This window comes from Cavia porcellus, unplaced genomic scaffold (genome assembly GCF_034190915.1).
Source record: "Cavia porcellus strain 051 isolate PalLab524CR breed Dunkin Hartley unplaced genomic scaffold, mCavPor4.1 scaffold_17, whole genome shotgun sequence".
In the NCBI taxonomy this organism is placed as follows: domain Eukaryota; kingdom Metazoa; phylum Chordata; class Mammalia; order Rodentia; family Caviidae; genus Cavia; species Cavia porcellus.
In genome coordinates, this window is record NW_026947500.1 from 43,256,036 (window position 1) to 43,277,861 (window position 21,826).

The 21,826-nt window shown below is 53.3% G+C and overlaps 2 protein-coding genes across 2 annotated transcripts; both read left to right on the top strand.

Moving 5' to 3' along the window:
• The first annotated feature begins 168 nt into the window (after window positions 1–168).
• LOC100725717 (uncharacterized) lies at window positions 169–7,120 on the top strand. Its single transcript, XM_063227869.1, has 4 exons — window positions 169–1,076; window positions 1,703–1,886; window positions 2,862–2,962; window positions 6,596–7,120. Exons 1-4 carry the CDS (start codon window positions 1,049–1,051, stop codon window positions 6,679–6,681), a joined length of 399 nt encoding a protein of 132 aa, XP_063083939.1. The 5' UTR covers window positions 169–1,048; the 3' UTR covers window positions 6,682–7,120.
• On the top strand, window positions 5,462–20,549 carry F2 (coagulation factor II, thrombin). Its single transcript, XM_003465144.5, has 15 exons — window positions 5,462–5,539; window positions 9,420–9,552; window positions 9,698–9,861; window positions 10,583–10,607; window positions 10,771–10,821; window positions 11,436–11,541; window positions 11,614–11,750; window positions 12,610–12,924; window positions 13,424–13,543; window positions 13,634–13,760; window positions 14,156–14,323; window positions 14,879–15,052; window positions 15,132–15,313; window positions 20,174–20,244; window positions 20,323–20,549. Exons 2-15 carry the CDS (start codon window positions 9,462–9,464, stop codon window positions 20,461–20,463), a joined length of 1,872 nt encoding a protein of 623 aa, XP_003465192.2. The 5' UTR covers window positions 5,462–5,539; window positions 9,420–9,461; the 3' UTR covers window positions 20,464–20,549.
• The last annotated feature ends 1,277 nt before the right edge of the window (window positions 20,550–21,826 follow it).

Sequence of the window (21,826 nt, forward strand, 5' to 3'; positions counted from 1 at the left end):
TAGATTACTATTGTTTCTTAACACAGTGTGGCCTCACAAACACTCCTAAACTCCTGGTCCTGAATACCGATGGAGTTTAACTTTTAGGACTGTTTTCAGAGAGGAAATTTGGAAACCAACGATAGTTTCCGGGAGGAGCTGAGATGAAGACGCTCACTTCCGGTAAGGTTTTGTTTTGATTTGGTTTGTTTGTTTTTTTCCGGACCCGGCATGGAGGTGGCGCTTTTGGCAGGAAAACCCTAGTTTCCTGAGGGGCCTGCAATGTAGGCGAACCCTAGCCCTGGCCTAGATGCTCCCTGCGCCCCTTGGTCTATTCTCTACTCCCAGCCTCTTGCCCTGTCGAGCCTAGGATCCACCTCCGGTGCCCTCCAAGTCGCCAGAAGCTAAACTAAACAGCCTTCCAGCCGGGCATCCCGCAGCCTCCCGAGGCCTGGCAGAGCCCTCGGGGCCTCCTGCACCTTTCCCCGCCCCTCACTGTTTCCGATCTCCCCGCAGCTACTGAGCCACGCCGGCATTCGAACCCAGGATGGAGCGTTTTGGGAGAAGGCTGCGCTCGGGGTTCCAGAGACTCCTCGCCAGTGCCGAACCGAGCCGTCCTCGCACTAAGCAGCCTCCCCCAGGGCCTGGCCCTGGGTCCCTCGCTCGAAAGGACATATAGTGCTTGGGGGTCTGGTGTGTTGGGGAGCCCCTGCAGCCCGAACTGCACTGGCGGCCACTGCAAGAGAACTCTGCCTCTGCACAGAAAGGGGAGGGAGTGAAACCACGACTGGAGGAAATACTGAGGGGTCGGGCATCTCCCTTCTGTGACTAAAACTTGACGGGGAGGTTTGGACATGTCTGGTTATATTTGTTGTGTTGTTTTGTTTTTGAGATGGGGTCTTGCAGTTGGATGTGCTAAACTTTCAGGAGTTTCGTTTTATTTTTGGTACCAGGAATCAAACCCTACGTTTGCCAGGCAGGTGCTGTGCCACTGAGCTATATCCCTGAAAGGAGTTTCATTTTAGATTTATGCCAGAAACCAGTGGTACACCCTTACAATCCCAGCTCTATGGAAGCCGACGCAGGAGGATCACCTGGTAAGTTGAAAGCCAGCCTGGCTACAGTAGTAAGTTCAAGACCAGCCTGAACTACACAAGACCCTGTGTAAAATAAAATAAAATCTGTCTTAGGCAAAATTTCAGCCAGTTTTTTTTTCTCTTTCTTCCCTTTATTGCCCACCTCAAGCACATTGAATTAATGTATTTATTTATTTTGTCTTTTTTTTTGAGACGGGGTCTCACTATGCATTTCAGGCTAGCCTTGAGCTCACTTTGTAGCCCAGGCTGGTCTCAGCCTCCCGAGTGCTGGGATTACAGGCATGAGCCACCATGCCTACTATTTATTGATTTATTTTAGAACCTTCCACTTGGCGCTCGAGCAAAGGTTAGCCTGGACCAGGTAAGTTCCAGGACAAGGTGTACTTGAGAATGTCCTTAGTGACTGGCTGGGAGAGAACTGCATGGGACCTGAAGTTGCTGTAATTCTCCAGGCAGGGATCTTTTCCCATGCATGTCCTTTAGGAGTTTGGCTTCCCAGGGGCCGGGCTTCTCGTGCACTTTTTGAAGCCAAGCTTTGCTTTGCAGCTTGGTGCAGCAAGGAAGGCTAGAGAGTGAGGGAAATGTGGCCCTGGTTCACTGATCACAAAGAGTGGCTCCACCTGCAGGTGCACAGGGTCATGCTGCCAGGCTTGGAGCTGCTGCTGTGGTCTCCAGCTCCCCCAGAAAGCCCCAGCCCCTCACAGCCTCGGCTAGAGGAGGAGACGCCTGCGGTGGCCGTGGCAGAAGTGGAGTTAGCCATATAGCAAAAAGTAGCCTCACCCGAGAAGGCTGCAGCGGAGGGTTCCATGGGTATGTGCCAAAAGAATACCTGCTGCCCTGGGGACCGCCCAGCCAACTTGTGCTGCGACAAAGCAGAGTTTATGGTGCCACACTGCAAGAAAATTCTAGAATCTTAGGTGCCTTTCAAACCATGGTTGGGACCAGGATTGTTGCCTAGCATGTACGAGGCTCCAGATCCTTTCCCAGCAATGCAAAATAACTAAAAATGTGGCTTAAAGTGGACCTGTTACTGTGGGATGGGAAAACAGGCCTTGATCAGGATTGAATCAGGACTGTGACATCATAGTTGAGGTTGGCCCATGTGATGACACATGCCTGTAATCTCAGCACTCAGAAGGCTGAGGCAGGAGGAGCTCTGAATTTGAGATCAGCTTGGGCTACAAAATGAGTTCAAGCCCAGCTTCCTGAACCAAATAACAAGACCTTGCCTCAAACAAAATAAAACAAATCAAACAAAAAACCCTGGTAGGATTGGTGGCACTGTAAACGCTAGAATTTTCAGGCAGTTGATATAAAGTATCTTAGACTGTAAACTGTCATTTAATGGAGACAGACACTGGGGTGTGATGAGTCTTTTCCTTCAAAGGAATAAGAAAAGGATTTGTAACTGTTGTCTTCCTATGAGTCTACTGGGGTAACAAGAAAGTGAGCTGTGTACAGAGTTTCCAATTTCTTCTGTTTCCTCTCTACTGTTGGGGCAGGGCTCCTTTATTAGGTGAGAGCTTGAGTGGGGAGGTAAGGCCTTGAATGGCATCCTGTGCGTGGCATCCAGAGCCACTGGGGACCCATCCTTGGTAGGGCTTGTACAGAGCTTTGAGAGTGGACAGAAAGAGACAGAGTGTGCACCTCTTGCCAAGAAGAGACCAGTGTCACTGCTCCCATGGAGGAGCAGGGGCTGGCTGGGAGAGACACAGCTTGCAGTCTGAGGAAGGCCAGCTGCTGTCACACTTGACTTACCCCCAGCCTCTGCTTCTTGTCTCACAGATCCTGGCCATCTGTTGTCCCCATCGTGCAGGCAGAGCGTATGCTGGTCCTCCAGAACCAAGCTTCCCAGGAGAGCCGACCTCCTGGACTACTGCTTCCAGGTGGCTGCAAGTATAAGGAGGGCCTGCCCTGGGCACAGCCACCCCCACAGCCTCAGAGCCACTCAACTCCCAGCAGAACCCACTGAGCCAGGAAGCCACCTTGTCAGAGGGCTCCCAGCAGCCCGCCTGCCTAGCTGGGAAATTTCCTGTTCCCAGTGATCCGTGCCCATCCCACACAAAGGCCTTGGAGACTGGGCCCCAGCACCCTGAACCCCGCCCCCCGGCCTCGTACAGAGCCCCCCATGCTCACCAGCAAGCTCCCCACGGCAGGGGCACCAGTACCAGTGCAGAGAGTGTGGCAAAGCCTTCCTGCAGGCGTGTCACCCAAGGAAGCACACATTTGTGCACATGGGCCACAAGTCCTTCCTGTGCACCGAGTATGGCAAGAGCAACAGCTCGGAGAGCTTCCAAGCCCAGTTGCTGGCCCACCATGGTGTGTGGCCCTTCCCTTGCCCGCAGTGTAGCAAGGCCTACGGCACCTGGCGCAAACACCGGGCGTACCAGGCAGTGCACTTAGGCACCCAGCCCTTTGTGTGCAACCAGTGTGCAAGGCCTTCGTCCATCAGCCCTCCCTGCAGCTGCATCTCTAGACCCATCAGGTGCCCGCCCTGGCCCCGTGCCCATGCCCCGTGTGTGGGCAGCTTCTGGCCACCCAGAGCTCCCTATGGAACCACATTCGGCTGCATACCAGAGAGAAGCCCTCCCTGTGCCCACACTGTGGCTGGGCCTTCCGCCAGCAGGGCAACTTGTGAGGGCACCCACAGCTGCACACTGGGGAACGCCTACACTGCTGCCCATACTGTGCCCAGGCCTTCGCTCAGTGGCTGGAGCTCTGGCTCCACCTCCTCACACACACCAGCAAGGCCCACCTGTGCCCCATGTGTGGGAAGGCGCTGTGAGACCCGCACACGCTGAGTGTCTGCACTCGGGTGAGCGGTCCTTCCCATGCCCCCAGTGTGGCCATGCCTACACGCTGGTCACCAAACTCTAGCACCACCTCAAGGTTAAACCTTGAGGACAAGCCCTACCGCTGCCCAACATGTGGCATGGGCTACAGACTCCTGCAGAGCCCCCAGCGCCACCAGCTCAGCCGCTGGCCCGGGGCATCCTCCACACCTGCTGCAGAGCCCGGGGCGCCCTCCACACCTGCCACACTGCTGCTGCAGCCTGACCTGGGGCTGCCAGCCTCGGGTGGCCTGAGGGACAGGTCCCTGGCTGACGGTGTCTTGGAGACTGCTGGTCCCAAGGGCCAGGAGAGGTCCTTTGCAGCACCCAAGGAGCCAGAGGCCAGCCCCAGCCTGGAGCTGATCCACCGGGCTGTGAGCTTTGGTGCCTGAGCAGAGGTGGTAGCGGCAGGGATGAGCACCTGACCCTGGTGTTTCCCATAAAGACTGTCCCGGCTTTCGGGTGTGGTGGCTCATGTCTGTAATCTCAGCACTCGGAAGGCTGAGGCAGGAGGATCATTGCAAGTTTGAGACCAGCTTGGGCTACAAAGTGAGCTCAAGGCCAGCGTGAACTGCATATCGAGACCTTATCTCAAAAAAGACAAAGACTGTCCCGCCTTTGTGTGTCTGGGTCTCTCTGGGTCACTTGGTGTCTCCTGTGACAAACAGATCTCAGGTGGCCCTTGTTTATGAACTACCAAATGAGGCCTGGCTGCCGGGCAGAACCTTTCTCAGTGGAGGTTTTTACTGACTCCTCAGAGGGTGGGACTTGCCACTTCTTGTGGGTACCATGGCCAAAGTGACCCTACCCAGGGAGCCTGCAAGCAGTGGGCAGCACTGCTCTCCTGCCTGAGTGCCTAGTGCCTGTCAAGATCCCTGAGGATTCAGGTGTGGTACTGTAATCTTAGCGCTTGGAGACTGAGGCAGGAGGATCTCAAGTTCCAGCCCAGACTTGTGTGATTCAGTAATACCCTGCCTCAAAACTACAGAAAAGTCCTGAGGCTGTCACTCAGTGCGGAGGCCCTGGCTTCAGCCTCCCTGTACCACAGGAAAAGGAAATGGAAAGGCCCATTGAGGGACAGTCAGGAGCTCATTTGGAAGAAGACACTGGAGTTCAGGCTTCAGGTGACTCGGGCAGGTTTTCACATGACCTGAGAGCTGTGAAGTCACTTGTCCTGGGGAGGTGACCAGAGCCAGATCTGTGCTGTCCATGTGCCTGGCTCCAGGCGGCACTGAGCAGTGGGTGCGCTATGTGGCCCTGTGAACTAGAGACACAGCTATGGGATCACCTTGCTTCATGCTCAGTGACAGGCACCTGGGCCTGAAGTGTCCTGCCCGAAACTGGGCTGTTTGGGTTCAGATCCAGCCAGTGATGCCCCCTCCCCCGTGCTACTCCTCACATCTGTCACTTTGCACCTAAGCAGCTGCAGAGTGCCAGAGTACACATCTGGGGAGCAGCTGGTTTCCAGCTGTTGGGCAGTGGCGATGGAACAAAGCCCTGGGTGCTCAAGTGAGACAAAGGGGTGGAGGGCAGTAGTTGAGTACAGAGGGAACCAGGGAGGCTGGCGTGAGGACTTCGGGTGCGCTCGCTCTCTGGGACCCCAAAGAGGCAGGATTCTGGTCTTTGGCCGAGGTGAGTTGGCTCACTTCTGACCCTGGAAGAGGGGTCATGGTAGGCAGTAGAACATGGGTACGGGAGGAGGGGTCAGCATCCGCAGTAAGTGGACTGTGATACTCGCTGTTAGGAGGGCTGGAATTTGAAAGTCACTTCAAAGGAGAAGAGGAATTGGAGCCCCATGGAGTGCTCCGAGGGAGCACGGAGACAATACTGGAGGCAGCCATGTGATCTGTGTTTTGAGCCGGGGTCTCCGTGTCAGGCTGGGCTCTAACTTGCTCTCTGCCTGCCTCAGCCTCCCCACTGCTAGGAGGAGCACTTATTCCAGCTTTCTGCTGCTCTACAAAGTAGGTGCCATGTTCCTTGACTTAGAGATGAAAACAGGTTGGGAGAGGGTGAGACACGCAGGCCGGTGCCACAGGATCAGTGAAGGGTGCGGCAGGGACTCAGTGGGAGGCACTTCTGAGTTCCCAGAATTCGGTCATGAGTCATGAGCAGCCCACATCTGGTCTGCGTCTGGCATGAAGCCAGCTGGCCGGCCAATCTGAATAGTTTCTGGGCAGAGCCTGAGTCTGAAGTTGCCTGTGGAAGGCTCTTTGGGGAGGAGGCCACATCACTTGCAGCCTGGAATCCTGCTGCCGAGATGAGTTCTGTCAGCTGGTTTCTTGGACCCTGCCCGCACTCTTTCTCTGCACAGCATCCCACCAGGCCTTTGTTTGGTTTCCTGAGACAGGGTCTTGCTATGTGGTTCAGGCTGGACTCGAAGTCACGACTGTAGCCCAGGCTGGCCTTGAACTTAGATAGAGATCCTCCTGCCTCAGCCTCCCAAATTCTGAAACATGTCACCACACCTGGGTCCAGTCTCCACTGAGTATGCTGGGGACAAATTCCTTACCTAACATGGAACTGTCCCAGAAGTGGGCATGCTGTCCCCACACCCAGACCATAGCCTGATGTTCACCATATCCCCACCCACTCGCAAGACTGTCCTGGTGACACTGAGCAGGGATAGGAGGAAGCCAGCACCTCAGGCTATGGTGAGCTACACACTGAATATTTTTTATTTTGAGACAGGTTCATGTTCAGTTGTCCAAGCTGAACATAGAGTCCAAGCTGGCTGGACCTGGTGGCGCAAGCCTGTCAAGCACGGAGGAGGCTGACGCAGGAACATCACTTCAAGTTCAAGGCCAGCCTGAACTACATAGTGAGACTATGTCTCAAAAAACTTAGAGACGAGGGGATGGGGATTTAGCTCAGTGGTAGAATGCTTGTCAAGCAGGTGGGAGGCCCTGGTTCCAAGCCTCAGCACACACACATACACACACACACACACACACGCACACAGAAACTAAATACATAAATTTCAATCCTTGAGATTTTTAAAAAAATATGCAGCCAGGTACGGCACATGCCTGCACACTTGATCTTAGCCAAAGGCTAAGAAATGAAGGCACACGTCTGTAATTCCAGCACTCGAGAAGGCTGTAGCAGGAGGATCTCTGTGAGTTCGAGGTAAACTTGGGCTACTTAAGTAAGTTGAAGGCCAGCCTACACTATACAATCAGACGCTCTCAAAATAAAAATTAAAAATATGCAAAATATCTGTGCATGTCTGTAATTCTGACTATTTGGGAGGCTGAAGCAGGGAGATTGCAGGTTGGAGGCCAATCTGGGTAATTTAAGGAGACCTCATCTCAAAAAATAAAAGGGGTTGGTGATGTAGCTCGGGGGGAAGAATACAGAGTGTTGCCGAGGACTCAAGCCCTGGCACCCCAAGCATGCTGCCGGGTATGTAAATTGGTCTGGCCCCTTGAGAGGCTAGCTTGTCATTACTTGTGCCAAAAGACCTCCTGGAGCATCCAGCCCTTCACACCAACACACGTTCACAGCGGCCCTTGTTAAACAAGTCTGAAACTGGAACTTCACTGACATGCAGGTAGAGGAATGCCGTGTGCTGCTATCACCAAGTGTCAAAAAGGACAGGCCTCTGACACAGTGTGAATGGTCCACAGACACTGAGTGAGGACAGACAGACAGATACAACCAGTCTATTTCTGTGAAGCCTGAATGTAGGCAGGAATAATTAATGCCTTGGACCAGGGGTGGTGGTGCACGCTTGTCACCCTAGCGCTCGGGTGGCTGAGGCAGGAAGATCGATGCAAGTCTGAAGCCACCCTGGGCCCCATGGTGAGACACTGTGTAAAAAACACAAAAAAGACTGATCCCGGGGGCTGGGGATTTAGCTCAGTGGCATAAGCGCCTGATTGCAAGCAGGCAGTCGTGAATTCAATCCCTGGTATCGGTAAAAAGGAAAAGGAAAAAGACCAAAAAAAAAAAAATTAAAAAAAAGACTGATCCCTGCTGCTAGTGTTTGAAACTGGTATATCTTAGGAGTAGGTCACACAGGTGTGCATGTGGAATTTGGAGTTACATAATTAGAATTGTGACGGCGTGGTGGTACACACCTGAGATCCTAGCACTTGGGAGGCTGAGACAAGAGGATCAGGATCGCTGTGAGTTCAAGGCCCACCTGGGCAACATAGTGAGTTCAAGGCAACCTAAACTACAGACACCCTGTCACAAAAAAGGCGGGGGGCCAGGTACATAGCTCAGTGGCACAGCACTTGCCTGCCAAGCACAAGATCCTCAGTTTGATTCCTAATACCAAAAAAAAAAGAGCATTACGCCAGTGAAACGTCAACTTTAAAATATACATGTGCATTTTCATATTTACATGTTATGCATATTCATAAAACCATGTAGGAAGTGGGCCACTTGGGAATTAAACTGACACATGGGAGGCCTGGTCCCCCAGTCCCACTGTCCATAGCCGCACTGCAGACAGGCAGGTCAGGCAGGAGCCTGTGGTGGCCTAGGCTCCTGCTCTTTGTCCCTCTGTCCTGCCCATGTCCAGGGCTAATATTTACCTTGCAAATAGGAAATGGGGGAGGGGCAGGCGCAGCTGGACCAGGGTTTATGTAGCGGCAGAAGCTGCAAGGCTGGTCTGGGACAAAATGACCCTGTCACACTGTCACCTGTCACCAGAGGCAGAAGTAGAGCAGGAGATGGGTGAGAACAGCTGAAGACACAGAGGCCCTGCACATGACTCCTCCTACAGGTGACCTCATGCACAAACGTGGACCAACCAGGAGGAGAAAGGGACCAGCCCCCATCAGCAGAGAAGGGATCTCTGTGTCCTTGTGTCCCGACTTCTTATTGCACAGGGGCAGCTTTACTTTGCTTTATTTTGCATTGCTTTTCTCCTCCTCCTCCTCTTCTTCTTTTTGAGACAGAGTCTCATTATGCAGTTCAGGCTGACCCTGAATTTCCTCTGTAGCCCAGACTGGCCTCAAATTCAAAATCCTCCTGCCTCAGCCTCCTGAGCGCTGGGATTACAGGCCACCACACTCAGCAAGATCTGTTGACTATTAAACATGTAACATATTTCAGGGGCTGGGGATTTAGCTCAGTGGCGTAAGTGCCTGCCTTGCAAGCAGGCAGTCGTGAGTTCGATCCCTAGTACCAATAAAAAACAGGAAAAAGACAAAAAAAAAAAATGTAACATATTTCTGGGGCTTTATATTCCTAATCCCCCTTAGTCTTAACAAAGCCATATTCCCATTACACAGATTGCGAGATTGAGGCCCACCCACAAGAAAGCAACCACCGGTGTTTTGAGGGTTGGACGGAGCCCGAGAAATCCCATAGACCCACACAGCAGGGAGTGAGGAGCCCTGACCTCTTCTCTGCAGCTTCCTCCCTGAGACTGTCCATTCCTGGCCCCAGGAGGACCTGTCCTCCAGATGGTGAGGGTGGACCATTCGTCACCATGGCCCTGACCCGCCGACCTGTCCCTGTCCGCTGATTTCTTCATGTTGGTTCAACATTAACTCAGCAGGATCAGAACAGCCCCAGGAGTCTGGCAGGACACACTCATGCGATGGTGCACGTCGTAGGCCTGCGGCTGCCTGGCTGCCTGGCTCTGGCCCTGCTGGGCCTCGTGCTCAGCCAGGACGTGCTCGGCCAGGATGGTAAGCGTCGCTCGGTGGGGCAGAGCAGGGCGAGGGGGCTTCCCTGTCCGGCTCCTGGGAAGGGGGCTCTGCACCCTCTGTGTCCCATGGCGGCCACCCAGCGCAGCTTCTGAGGTAGGTGACCATGTCCTGGCCTCCTGCACAGTGTTCCTGGCCCCGCAGCGGGCACTGTCACTGCTACAGCGGGTGCGCCGGGCCAACAGTGGCTTCCTGGAGGAGCTGCGCAAGGGCAACTTGGAGCGCGAGTGCGTGGAGGAGCAGTGCAGCTACGAGGAGGCCTTCGAGGCCCTGGAGTCGGCCAGCGCCACCGTGAGCGTCCCCCAAGTCTCCCTGCGACCGACCGGGGCTGGGTGGGACTTGGGGTTCTCCTGCCTCAGCCTCTCAGGGTATGGAATGACAGGCATGCTCCACCGCACCTGTTTCCTTCTCTGTAACTTCTGCTCTGAGCCCCAGGTCCCTGGGCCAGCAAGATGGGGGCCCCTCAGCCTCTCTCGGGGCTCCCTGTGCCTCACTTGTGTAGCCCATGTTGCACGCTGTGCCAGACCTGCCGAGGCACCGTGACACTGGGTCTGGGCTGAGGTGTCCACCCGCGCTGGGCCTCAGGGCACCTGGTGCTGGCGGATCTGTGCCACGTCAGTGCCACCCCAGGGTGGGGCCCCGGTGAGGCCTGGAGCCCCGGGCATGGCTTCTTCTGCCTGCCCACTCCACAGGGGCCACCTAGTATTGGGCTCTGCTCCTCTATCACCTTTTCTTGGGGAGCAAAAGTAGGAGGCTCATCCATAACCCCAGAGCCACCCCAGTGAGGGGGTGAGGGTCACCCCAAAAGCAGGCAAAACACTGTCATGGCGCGCGCCTGTCATCCTAGCACTTGAGGGAAGGCTGAGGCAGGAGAATCGCTGGGAGTTCGAGACCATGATGGGCTCCGTGGTGAGGTGAAGGCCAACCTGAACTTCACGGCGAGACCCTGCCTCAAAAAATCATACACCGAAAGCACCATCCTGCCAGGCTCATCCCAGTCCTTCTTTTCCAGGATGCCTTCTGGGCCAAGTACACAGGTGAGCACCAGAGGGGCAGGGGGCGCCTGGCAGGGAGTGGGCAGCCAAGGGAGCCCTGGGCTTGTCCAGCCCCATCCCACCTCCCTCCATCCCTCCACGTGTCCCTCTGCCTCCTTCTGATGTGCCCGGCCCTCCCCTCCTGCCCCTTGGCTCTCTCTCCCAGCATGCCAGTCAGTGCGGAAGCCCCGGGAGACCCTCATGGAATGTCTGGAAGGTGAGGAGCGAACAGATAGACTGGACAGACACACGGACTCAGGCAGGCTGGAAGGGACCTGGGGAGGAGAGGCGGGGCCAGCAGGCATTCTGTGTCCTGTGTCCTGTGTCCTGTGTCCCCTGTGCCAGGCCCCGGGCCAAGGGGCAGGACTTCAGAGACCTGGACTCAGACCCTGCCTTACACAGCTCAGAGTCACACAGGAGCATGGAACCCACACACTCACTGCTGTGATTCCTGGATGCCAAGGGGGCAGGAGGGAGCGTTGGCCCTTATGCAGTCCAGGGCGCATCCTGGGATGGGGCTCCTGACCTTGTAGGGTGCACTTTGAGCAAACCAGAGGGCACCCCCAGGGGAAGCAGCACTGAGAGAAAGGGATGGGACCCAGGGCCACCCTTTCCCTCTGCTGCCCCCAGGAAGCCATAGAGCAAAGCCCTGTGAGGGTGTGGCCCTGACTGGTGGTGCCCGTCATGGTCCCCAAGGTGGCTGTAGTACCCAGCATGGCACCCAGCACCCAGTGCTGGCTTTCTGGTGACGGCTGTGGAATGGCTAAGGAAGGTGACCAGAGAGCTGCACTGGGCAGAGGAGACACAGCCTCAGAGTCAGGGTCTCTGCAGGTCAGTGTGCCAAGGACCTGGGCATGAACTACCGCGGGGAGGTGAATGTCACCCGGTCAGGCATAGAGTGCCAGCTCTGGAGCAGCCGCTACCCACATAGGCCTGAGTGAGTCTGGGCTGGTGTGGGCACTGAGGGTGTCCTGGGCCCAGCCACCTGCTGAGCGCTGTCGCTTTCCAGAGTGAACCAAAGCAGCCACCCCGGCGCCGGCCTGCTCGAGAACTTCTGCCGCAACCCGGATGGCAGTGCCTCGGGGCCCTGGTGCTACACCACCGACCCCACCGTGCGCAGGGAGGAGTGCAGCGTGCCCGTGTGCGGTGAGTGGGCCATGGGGCCGTGCCAAGGCCTGGGGTCACCTCCCGAGGTGGGGTAGGGGTTGACAAGGAATGGGCCTGATAGCCAGGGAGACTGGAATCCTAGCAGCTGGGGAGGCCGAGGCAGGAGGGTAGCTTGTCAAAATGGGCTTGCTGTCCACACAGCAATCTTTCCTCCTGCGTTCTGTTAAACACACAGTCTTTTTTTTCCTTCCCAGCATGAAATTGAATGTGGGTTCAATACAAGGGCCCCAGTAACTGTGAGCTACACCTCCAGCTGTTTTTGTTTCTGAGACACAGTCTTACTAAATTATCTAGACTGACCTCTAACTTGCAATCCTCCTGACTCAGCCTCCTGAATTCTGGAATTATAATGCTGTCTGTACTCCTTCACATATGCCTCTGAATTCTTAAAACAAAGCAAAAATTGGAGAAAAAAAAAAAAGCCAGCAAAAAACCAAAGCCAACTACCAGAGCCAGGCATGGGAGTGCCCCACTCTCATCCCATCACTGGGAGGCTGAGACAGGAGGTTCACAAGATTGAGGGTTGAGCCCAGCTGGGCAATGCAGCAGTTTAGAGCTGTGGAACCTGTCACAAAATAAATAAGGGCTTGGATGCAGAAATGGCTGTTAGGGATGCCGTGTAGTCAGCTGGGGGCCCAGGCCTGGTTATCATTTTGGACTTTTCATGCACCTGGTGTCAGGCTACCGTGTCAGGCTTGAAATGAGTATAGACTCAGGTAACCAAAGCTCAGAGAGGGTGTGCTGCTGCCCGAGGCTGAACAGCAGAAAGCAGCAGAGACGTGGCATCCTCCAGGGGCTCCCTGGCTGCCCCGCTCACTGGGCCCTGGTCCTGCCCTAGGTGAGGGGCGCCTCACCGTGGAGATGATACCCCGTGCCAGGCGCACCAAGCAGGAGGTGTCGCCTTCACAAGAGGACTGTGTGCCTGAGCGAGGCCAGCACTACCAGGGGCGCCTGGCGGTGACATCACAGGGGGCCCCTTGCTTACCCTGGGCCAGTGAGCAGGCCAGGTCCTTGAGCAAGGGCAAGGGCTTTAGCCCCGAGGTGAAACTGGAGGAGAACTTCTGCCGTAACCCAAATAAGGATGAGGAAGGCGCCTGGTGCTTTGTGGCTGGCCAGAACGAAGACTTCCAGTACTGTGACCTCAACTACTGCGGTAAGTGGCAGGGCTGCAGGCAGAGACGCAAGGGACAGCGCCACTGCCTCTTTGCCACAGCTCATTGTGTGGCAATGTTTGCATTCATTCCAGCTCTACAGAAACAATGGGGGTTGGCCCTGTGCCCACTTCAAAGATGAGTAAGCTGAGGCCAGTGGGAGAGTGATTACCTAATCACCCAGGCTTGTGTGCAACTCTTTTTTTCTGAACTGGAGAATGAATCTAGAACTGTCACACTGAGCTTCATCCCCATTTGACTTTATTTTGAGACAAGGTCTCAGTATGTCTATAATTTGCCTAGCTGGGCTTGAACTCGTGGTGATTTTTCTGCCTCAGTCTCCTGAGTGCTGAGATTACAGATGTGTGCCACCTACCTAGCCTTGTGTGCCCTCTTAACTTCAGCATCCAGCGTCCACCAAGGACAGCAGAGAGTCTGAGGGCCTGGGGTGCTGGCCAGCAGTGCCTGGGCCAGCCCAAAGTAGTTCCTGGGTCTCCACAGAGGAAGCGTTACAGGAGGAGGCAGCGAGGAGGCTGGCTGAGGAGACCATCAGCGGCCGCACCACGACAGAAGCCTTCCAGACCTTCTTCGATGAGCAGACCTTCGGCTTGGGGGAGGCTGGTGAGGCTCAGGGAGGCTGGGGCGAGGCTGGGCGAGGCAGGGCGGGGCGGGGCGGGTGGCAGGCGGCCCCTCACCCGGCTGGCTCTGCAGACTGTGGGCTTCGCCCGCTGTTCGAGAAGAAGGAGGTGAAGGACAATACAGAATTGAAGCTGCTGGACTCCTACATCGACGGGCGCATCGTGGAGGGCTGGGACGCGGAGATCGGCAGTGCGCCCTGGTGTGTGCTGGGCCCCTGCAGGTCCCCCTTCGCTCACGGGCCCTGCTTGGGCTCCGCAGGTGACTCTGGGGGACAGCTGTGATCTCGGGTCCCCAGGCTCGGAGACTCACCTGGGACACACGGCTCACGCAATGCCCAGGAGGCGAGGAGTCCAATGTCTCTGGCCTCAGAGCTGTTCGGGGCCGTGTGCACCCCATGTGGGAGGAGGCTGGGTGGTCACACTGAGCTCCAGGCCCTGGCCAGCTGCTCCTTAGACTGGTCTTGCTATATCACTCAGTCACAGGCAGAGCGGAGGCAACTTCTTGCCTCAGCCTCCCGAGTGCTGGGATTCCAGGTGGGCCTCACCACACCTAGCTGTCCAGCTGGTTCACAGCCACCTGCTGCTGCCCTCCCAGGCAGGTGATGCTCTTCCGGAAGACGCCCCAGGAGCTGCTGTGTGGCGCCAGCCTCATCAGTGACCGCTGGGTACTCACAGCCGCTCACTGTATCCTGTACCCGCCCTGGGACAAGAACTACACTGTGAATGACCTCCTGGTGCGCATCGGCAAGCACTCCCGCAGCAGGTATGAGCGGGGGCCGTGGTGGCTGCAGCCCATGGGGCGTCTGCCTTCCCCATGATGCGATGTAGCCAGGGAAAAGTCCACTTGGCCGTGTCCTGACCCAGCTTGGGGCTGGGGATGGAGTAAAATCCTTGTCTGTCCTCAGCCTCACTCCAGACACCAGGCCAAGGCTTAGGAGGGAGTTGCTTCACTGAGCGACTTCAGGCTGGGCCCGTAATCCCAGTACTCAGGAGGCTGAGGCAGGAGGATCATCGAGAGTTCAAGGCTAGCTTGGGCCACATAGCGAGTTCAAGGGGAGCCTGAACTATGTAGTGACATCCTACCTCAAAAACAGCAACAGCAACAACCAAAAATAGTGACTGCATCCAGGATGAGCATCCTCTGTCCCTGTCCTTGTCCCTGTCTTCCTGGCTCCAAAGCCCAGTGTGGCTTCAGGACTGGGAAGAAGCTGCCCAGCAGCTGTGGCAGGAGCTAGCCCTGGCCCTTCCCTGGGGGCTCCCTGGTGGCCCTGTGTCCTGGCCCCTTCCTGCCCACAGCTCTGGTCTGCGCGGGCCACAGGTATGAGCGGAACATGGAGAAGATCTCCCTGCTGGAGAAGATACACATCCACCCCCGCTACAACTGGCGCGAGAACCTGGACCGGGACATTGCGCTACTCAAGCTCAAGCGACCCGTGTCCTTCAGCGACTACATCCACCCCGTGTGCCTGCCCGACAAGCAGACAGTGCTCAGGTGTGCGCCGCTGTGCTCCCAGGCACCAGCCGGGTACCTGAGGCTTGGTCATAGTCACTTACCCCATCCTTCCCTGCAGACTGCTCCAGGTTGGCCACAAAGGCCGGGTGACGGGCTGGGGCAACCTGCGCGAGGTGTGGAAGAGCAGTACGGGCAACCTGCAGCCCAGCGTGCTGCAGGTGGTGAACCTGCCCATCGTGGACCGGTCCACCTGCAAGTCATCCACTCGGATCCATATCACCGACAACATGTTCTGTGCCGGCAAGTCTGCAGCACACGCTGGGAGCATGGGGAAGGGGCATGGCGTGCCCGAGGGGATCCCAGGGTGGCACTGAAAGCTGGACAGCTGCAGACAAATTGCACAGCTGAGATGAGAGGTGCCAGGAGGATTAGGTTGGTCCACATGGCGCGCTGGCTCACAGCCACCAGCTCTGGCGAATGTGGACCAGTGAGGTGGTGCACTCCTGTAATCCCAGCTCCTCAGGAAGCTGAGGCAGGAGGATTGGAAGCCAGGCTGGGCAAGCTTGTGAGAACCTATCTCAAAGTAAAACATTGAAAAGGGCTGGGGATATAGTTTAACACACTCTGGTTTCACGCCAGTACTTGAGGAAAAAAGCAAAACATTCACCTATTCAGCAAATATTTGAGTGCCTACTATGACCTAGGCAGCGTTCCAGGGTATACAAGAGGGACTGAGGCAGCTGCTGCCTGTGTCCCCAGATAACTTCCTCCCTAGGAGATGGGGGGTGTCACCACACACGTGGGAGCCACAGAGCCTGCTGTGGGCAGGGGAGGAGCGAGCAGAGTCCTGCAGGAAGGGAGGGAGAAGGTCTTCTCTTTTTTTGTGGGGCTGGATACTTGAACCCAGGGCCTTGCACATGCTAGTTTAAGTGATCTGCCACTGAGCTCCACTCCCAGCCTGAGCTTTTAAAAGGTTTTAAAATTTTGATTGTAAGTTCAGACTCACAAAAAGTTGCATAAATAATACAAAAATTTCTATATACTCCTATCCTCCAGATTTCACCTTTTATAGGTGTGTGACAGGCACATGCACTTGCACACAAAAAAGACATTTATTTTTATTTTTCTTGGTTTTTCTGAGATAGGGTCTCACTATGTAGTCCAGGCTGGCCTTGAAATCATGGGGATCCTCCAGTCTCAGCCTCCCGAGTGCTGGGATTACAGATGTGTACCACCACACCTTGCTCCAAAGATATTCTCTTGCATAAACACAGCACCAGTATTAAAACCACAGAATCAACAACAGTACAACAGTATTGTCTAATGTGTTAGAACTTATTCAAAATTTTGGTCAGTTATGCTACTAAAAACAATGTTGTTCTCATCTGAGACGCAATCCAGGGTCATGCATCTTCTCGTACTAAGTGGTAAGTGTTTGTCTTCCTTGACCTTCCTGACTTTGACACTCAACAAGGACAGCTGGGGCAGTGCACACTGGGCCTCCCCAGGCCTGTGGTCTTGAGGTTTCCTCCTGGTCAGATTTGGGTCCGGGGAGGCTGGCCTATCCTCCTGGTTTCTTAGGCTCTCTTGTGCCCTTTGTGATTAGAGTGAAATTGTAGGGAGTTGCATGTTACTGCTGAACAGAGCCTTTTCACCAGATGGTCCTGGGGATCGAACTCATGACCTTATGCTTGTCAGGCAGGCCCTTTCTGTCATTCTTTATGCAGGTATTATTTTTATTGTAAGGAAGAGCTTGCTATCTATTTATTTATTTATTTTTGAGACAGGGTCTCATTATGCAGTTCAGACTGGCCTTGAACTCACTATTGTAGCCCAGGCTGGCCTTGAACTGGTAATGATCCTCCTGCCTCAGCCTCCTGAGTGCTGGGATTACAGACATGCGCCACCACACCTGGCCTGTATCTGTTTTTTTTTTTTTTTTTTTTTTTTTTAATCTTGTTAAAAACTACCAATTCATACTGAAACTCTGATGTCACTCTGACCCCATAAGGTTAATTTTGGCTTCTTCCTATATTTGTGACTCTGTTCTCAGTTAGAAACTCGCCTCCCTGTCTCCAGAATAGATTTACTTGGTTGACACAAGAACAGTTTCGGAATCCTCTATAGCACTGTGAGAACCCTAACTAGAGCTCAACATTTCCTTTTTTGTTTCATTTGGTTTTTTTGAGACAGGGTCTCAGTATGTAAATCAGGTTGGCCGGGAACATACTATGGAGCCCAGGATGGCTTTGAACTTGCAGCAGCCTCCTGCCTCAGCCTCTGGAGTGCTGGGATTATAGGTTCCATACCCAGCTGAGGTCAATGCCTCTTAGTAGTTATTCCTCTGAGAGTACACAGATGAGACGAGATAGTGTGTTCAAAAGTTATTTGGGGGGGGAGGCTGGGGATTTAGCTCAGCGGCATAAGCACCTGCCTTGCAAGCAGGCGGTCGTGAGTTCGATCCCCGGTACCAAAAAAAAAAAAAAAAAAAAAAATTAAAAAAAAAGTTACTTGGGTTAATTATTTCCCTCTGCTTGTGCAATTTAAAGTCACCAGGCTTACTAGTTTCCAATTGTAGCCCATCTATTTTAATTTCTGGAGCGTGTGAAACATGGTACAAGCCAGACCTGTTGGGACAGATGCTTCCCAGACAGAGACAGTCTTCTTTCCTGGCAGCATTTCCATCCTTTCCCCGAAACGGATCATTCTATTTTTATTTTTATTTCTTTTTAGACAAGGTCTCAGCGTGTAGGGCAGGCTGGCTTTGAACTGACTATGTAGCTGAGGCTGACCTTGAATCCTCAGAGATCTTCCCGCCTCAACCTCTGGAGTGCCGGGATTACAGGCATACACCACCATCCCCGGCTTTGCGGTTTATTCTTCCTGTTTCTTTTTGCACAAATGAGCACACACTGTATATTTTATTTCCCATTTTTACATGCAGGGAGACGGTGCAAATGCTGTTTGGTACTTTGCTGCCTTTTCAGTATCACTGAAATATTCTGGCGGCCACCATCCTCCAGATGCAGACGTTACTGTATCGGGTTTCTTTCTTTTTCTTTCTGGTGCCAGGAATAAATCCCGAGGCCTTCCACCTTGAGGCAGGCCCTCACACACACACCACTGGCCTCGGACACACTTAAGACTATTCAGCCTCCCTTCTGCGGGCCCTTGGATTGACAATGGTACTGTGTGATTCCAAACAGTGCCAGAAGGAATCCCCTCCAGCATTAGTTTTGTGTCACCAGAGGCATCTGAGGTGGTGTTGCCAAGTCTGGAGGTAAACACGTAGTTTTGTTGACTGCTTCCAAATTTCTCCCCATGGTTGTACCATGTGCACATCTGTGTACAGGGCAGGTGCATGCCTGTGCCCCACAGCCCTGGCCATAGAAGAGCTTGCTTCTTGCCTGTTTTTTTTTTTTTTTGTACCTGGGATTGAACTCATGATCTTGTACTTGCCAGGTAGGTGCGAATGCCGCTGAGCTAATCCCCCATTCCCTAGGGCTTGCTTCATAATTCTCTTCCAGCTGAAATGGCATCACAACAGTTTTAATTTGCTTTTTTCCTAACTGAAAATAAGCATAGGTATCTTTTCCTATGCTTAAAGACTGATAACTTTTTTTTCTGTTTGTTTTTTGAGACACAGTCTCACTAGGTAGCCCAGGCTGGCCTTCAACTCATGGCGATCCTCCTGTCTCAGCCTTCCGAGTTCTGGGATTACAGGCATTGCCAGCAAACCTGACTTTCCTGCTAATTTTTTAAGACTTCTTCACATATTAGTGATATCAAGCCTTCATTTGTGAGATATATATATATATTTTTTTTTTCTTTCTTTTCTTCTTTCTTTCTTTCTTTCCTTCCTTTTTCTTTTTTTCTTTCTTTTTCTTGTCTTTTCTTTCTTTCTAAACAGAGTCTAAATTTCCCAGGATGGCTTACAGGTGGCCACCCACTGCCTCAGCCTCTCAGGTCGCTGAGTTGACAGGCATGGGCCACTGTGCCCAGACCCCATTTGCTTTTCATTTTTGGATTTCTGATTCAAGATTTTTTTTACACATGTACAAGTTTGCTTGAGGATATTTAATTCAGTTATGGCTTTCTTCTGTGTTGTGGTTGGGCGTTAGAAGAGAATTTTACTAGCTGAGGTCTTGTTTCCTATAGTATCTTTGAGTCTATTTATTTTTTCGTGAATCTCTTCATAAGTCTATTTAATTTTTATCTATGTATTTGTAATTTAGTGTTTTTTGCAGCATTCCGAATTTGATTCCATTGTGCGTGTATGAAGCAGACATTTTTCCATTCTCACCATGACATTAAGTTCTAGGGGCTGGGGATTTAGCTCAGCAGCATAAGTGTCTGCCTTGCAAGTGTGCAGTCGTGAGTTCAATCCCCGGTACCGATTAAAAAAAAAAAGTTTTAGTATGAGATGCACAGTTAAGTACACTTAGCAACTTGATGTTTGGGTATTCCTCTATTCTAGTTAGGGTGACAGCATGGCTTTTGTGGGTGGGTTTTATTGTAGTTGGTTTCTTTTTTTTTTTTTTTTTTAACTTTATAAGGTTTCACTTAGTTCAGGCTGGCCTTCTAACTGACTACGTAGCCCAGGCTGGTCATAAACTCACAGTGATTCTTCTGCTTCAGCCTCCTGAGCACTGGGATTATAGGCATGCATGTACCATACCCAGCTTATTATAACTGTTTATGTTGTTCTAGACTAGAGGACATGCAGGGAGTTTTCTGTAAAGGAAACTGCCATTATCCTTGCTACCTATAAATCTGACCTTCCTTTCCTTTTTAATACATGCTTGAAATAAGTAAGAAATGCATCGCATTTTGATTCTATTTCTCTTTTAAATTGTTTTCTAAGTCATTCTCAGCCAGGCACGGTGGCACACACTTGTAAACCCAGCACCCTGGGAGGCTGAGGGAGGGAGGGTTGGTGCCCAGCCTGGGTCCTGTGGCAGCTTAGTGAGTCCCTGGTTTAGCGAATACAAAGGGTGGGGTGCTGCTTAGCGGGAAGGTGCAGGGTTGGGTGGGGTGGGGATGAAGCTGCTCTCACTGACCGGTTGGGGACACTGGCTGGAGGACTGGCACGTGCGTGCTCTTGGGCCAGGCTGTGGCTTTTGGCGGGGATGGGTTTCTGAGCCCACTTTCTCCCTCAAGGTTTCAAGCCTCAGGAAGGGAAGCGAGGGGATGCTTGCGAAGGCGACAGTGGTGGCCCGTTTGTCATGAAGGTACTTCCTCTAGGCTGGAGGCTGGTGGGCCTGGGTGCCACCTTGGACACACTCTTGGAACCCATCTTTCCTCCTCAGAGCTCCTTCAATAACCGGTGGTACCAAATGGGCATCGTCTCCTGGGGCGAGGGCTGTGACCGGGACGGGAAGTACGGCTTCTACACACATGTGTTCCGCCTGAAGAAGTGGATCCAGAAGGTCATCGAGCGGGCTGAGTAGGATGGCTCCTTCCTGCCCGATTGCATTCGGGTGCCAGTCCACCCAGAGTACTTTTGTGGTTCCAATAAAAGTGGCTGTGAGCTGGGCTCCATCTCTTCCGGGTGCAGTGCCAGGGTGGTGAGGTGGGCCGAGGACGGGAGAGGGGACAAGACCGCAGGGCCACACATGCCCGGCTGGGAAGGGGAGGGCAGCTGCACATGAGGGTCCAGCTGTGCGCAGATGGGGCCTGTGCTCACCAGCAGGTGGGTAAATTGAGGCTTAGAGAAAGCTTGTCCAGAGTCACAGAGCTAAGAACTCAGGGTGGGACTGAAACAGGAGTGGGGCTGTTTCAGGCAGAAGGAGGGCACAGTGGGGGTGAGTGGTCATGCTTTGTGGTCCCCAGCGATTGCTCTGCAATGGCCCAAGCCAGCCCATGCTGCTCAGTACTTGACGCCTTCATGAGTCTTGAGAGACAGTGCTCAGCAGCCTCTACGGTTCAGATTCCAGCTCCAAGCTAGGGGTAACCATGGTCAGCAGCTCACCCCACATTTGCATTTTGTTTACTTTTAGTTTCTGGTTTTTGAGACAGGGTCTTTGTAGTACACACTGGGCTAGAACTCACCGCAGTCCTGCCTCGGCCTCCTGAATGCTGGAATTAGAGGCTTGAGCCACCACGCCAGCATGAGTGAGAAATGACAACATGATGCGAAGTGTGAGCTCCTGCCTGGAAACTGCACTGGCGTGCTTCCCGCTCCTCTGCTGCTTTGGCCCCTTCTAGTTCCCACAAGCGGCATAGCAGGGGTGTTATGTTCTGGAATTCAGACAGCGATTTTCTATTTTTTTTTTTTTTTTTTGGTCTTTTTCATTTTTATCGGTACCAGGGATCGAACTCATGACCGCCTGCTTGTAAGGCAGGTGCTTATGCCGCTGAGCTAAATCCCCAGCCCCCAGACAGCGATTTTCACACTGCAGCAATTTTTCTAGGAAGCAGGCCCTAAGGGTATGTTAATGGGTCTGGACAAATTAAAATGTTAGACATGGAGATGTGCACCTGCAATATCAGTACTCTGGGAGGCTGAAGCACGAAGATCCCAAGTTTAAGCCCAGCCTGGGCAATTTAATGACTTAGCAAGACCCTGTCTCAAAAAAATAACAGGGCTCAGTGCAACGGTCTTCAGGTCAGGGATTTAGCTCAGTGGCATAAGCACCTGCCTGGCAAGCATGAGGTCATGAGTTCAATTCCAGATACAAAAAATAAAAAAAGTCTTTGTCAATCACCAGTACCATAAAAAGCCAAAAGAACATAAAGTAACAGGATTTTTTGTTTTGAGATAGAGTCTATACAGCTTAGGCTGGCCTTGACCTCACAGCCTGAGCCTAAGTA

Coding starts and splice junctions, on each gene's coding strand:
- LOC100725717 (XM_063227869.1), top strand. CDS start 1,049: ATGGAAGCCGACGCAGGAGGATCACCTG. Junction 1,077..1,702: donor CGACGCAGGAGGATCACCTG/GTAAGTTGAAAG, acceptor CTCCACCTGCAG/GTGCACAGGGTCATGCTGCC. Junction 2,963..6,595: donor TCCTGGACTACTGCTTCCAG/GTGGCTGCAAGT, acceptor ATTTTGAGACAG/GTTCATGTTCAGTTGTCCAA.
- F2 (XM_003465144.5), top strand. CDS start 9,462: ATGGTGCACGTCGTAGGCCTGCGGCTGCCTGGCTGCCTGGCTCTGGCC. Junction 14,324..14,878: donor GGCAAGCACTCCCGCAGCAG/GTATGAGCGGGG, acceptor CGCGGGCCACAG/GTATGAGCGGAACATGGAGA. Junction 15,053..15,131: donor GACAAGCAGACAGTGCTCAG/GTGTGCGCCGCT, acceptor CCTTCCCTGCAG/ACTGCTCCAGGTTGGCCACA.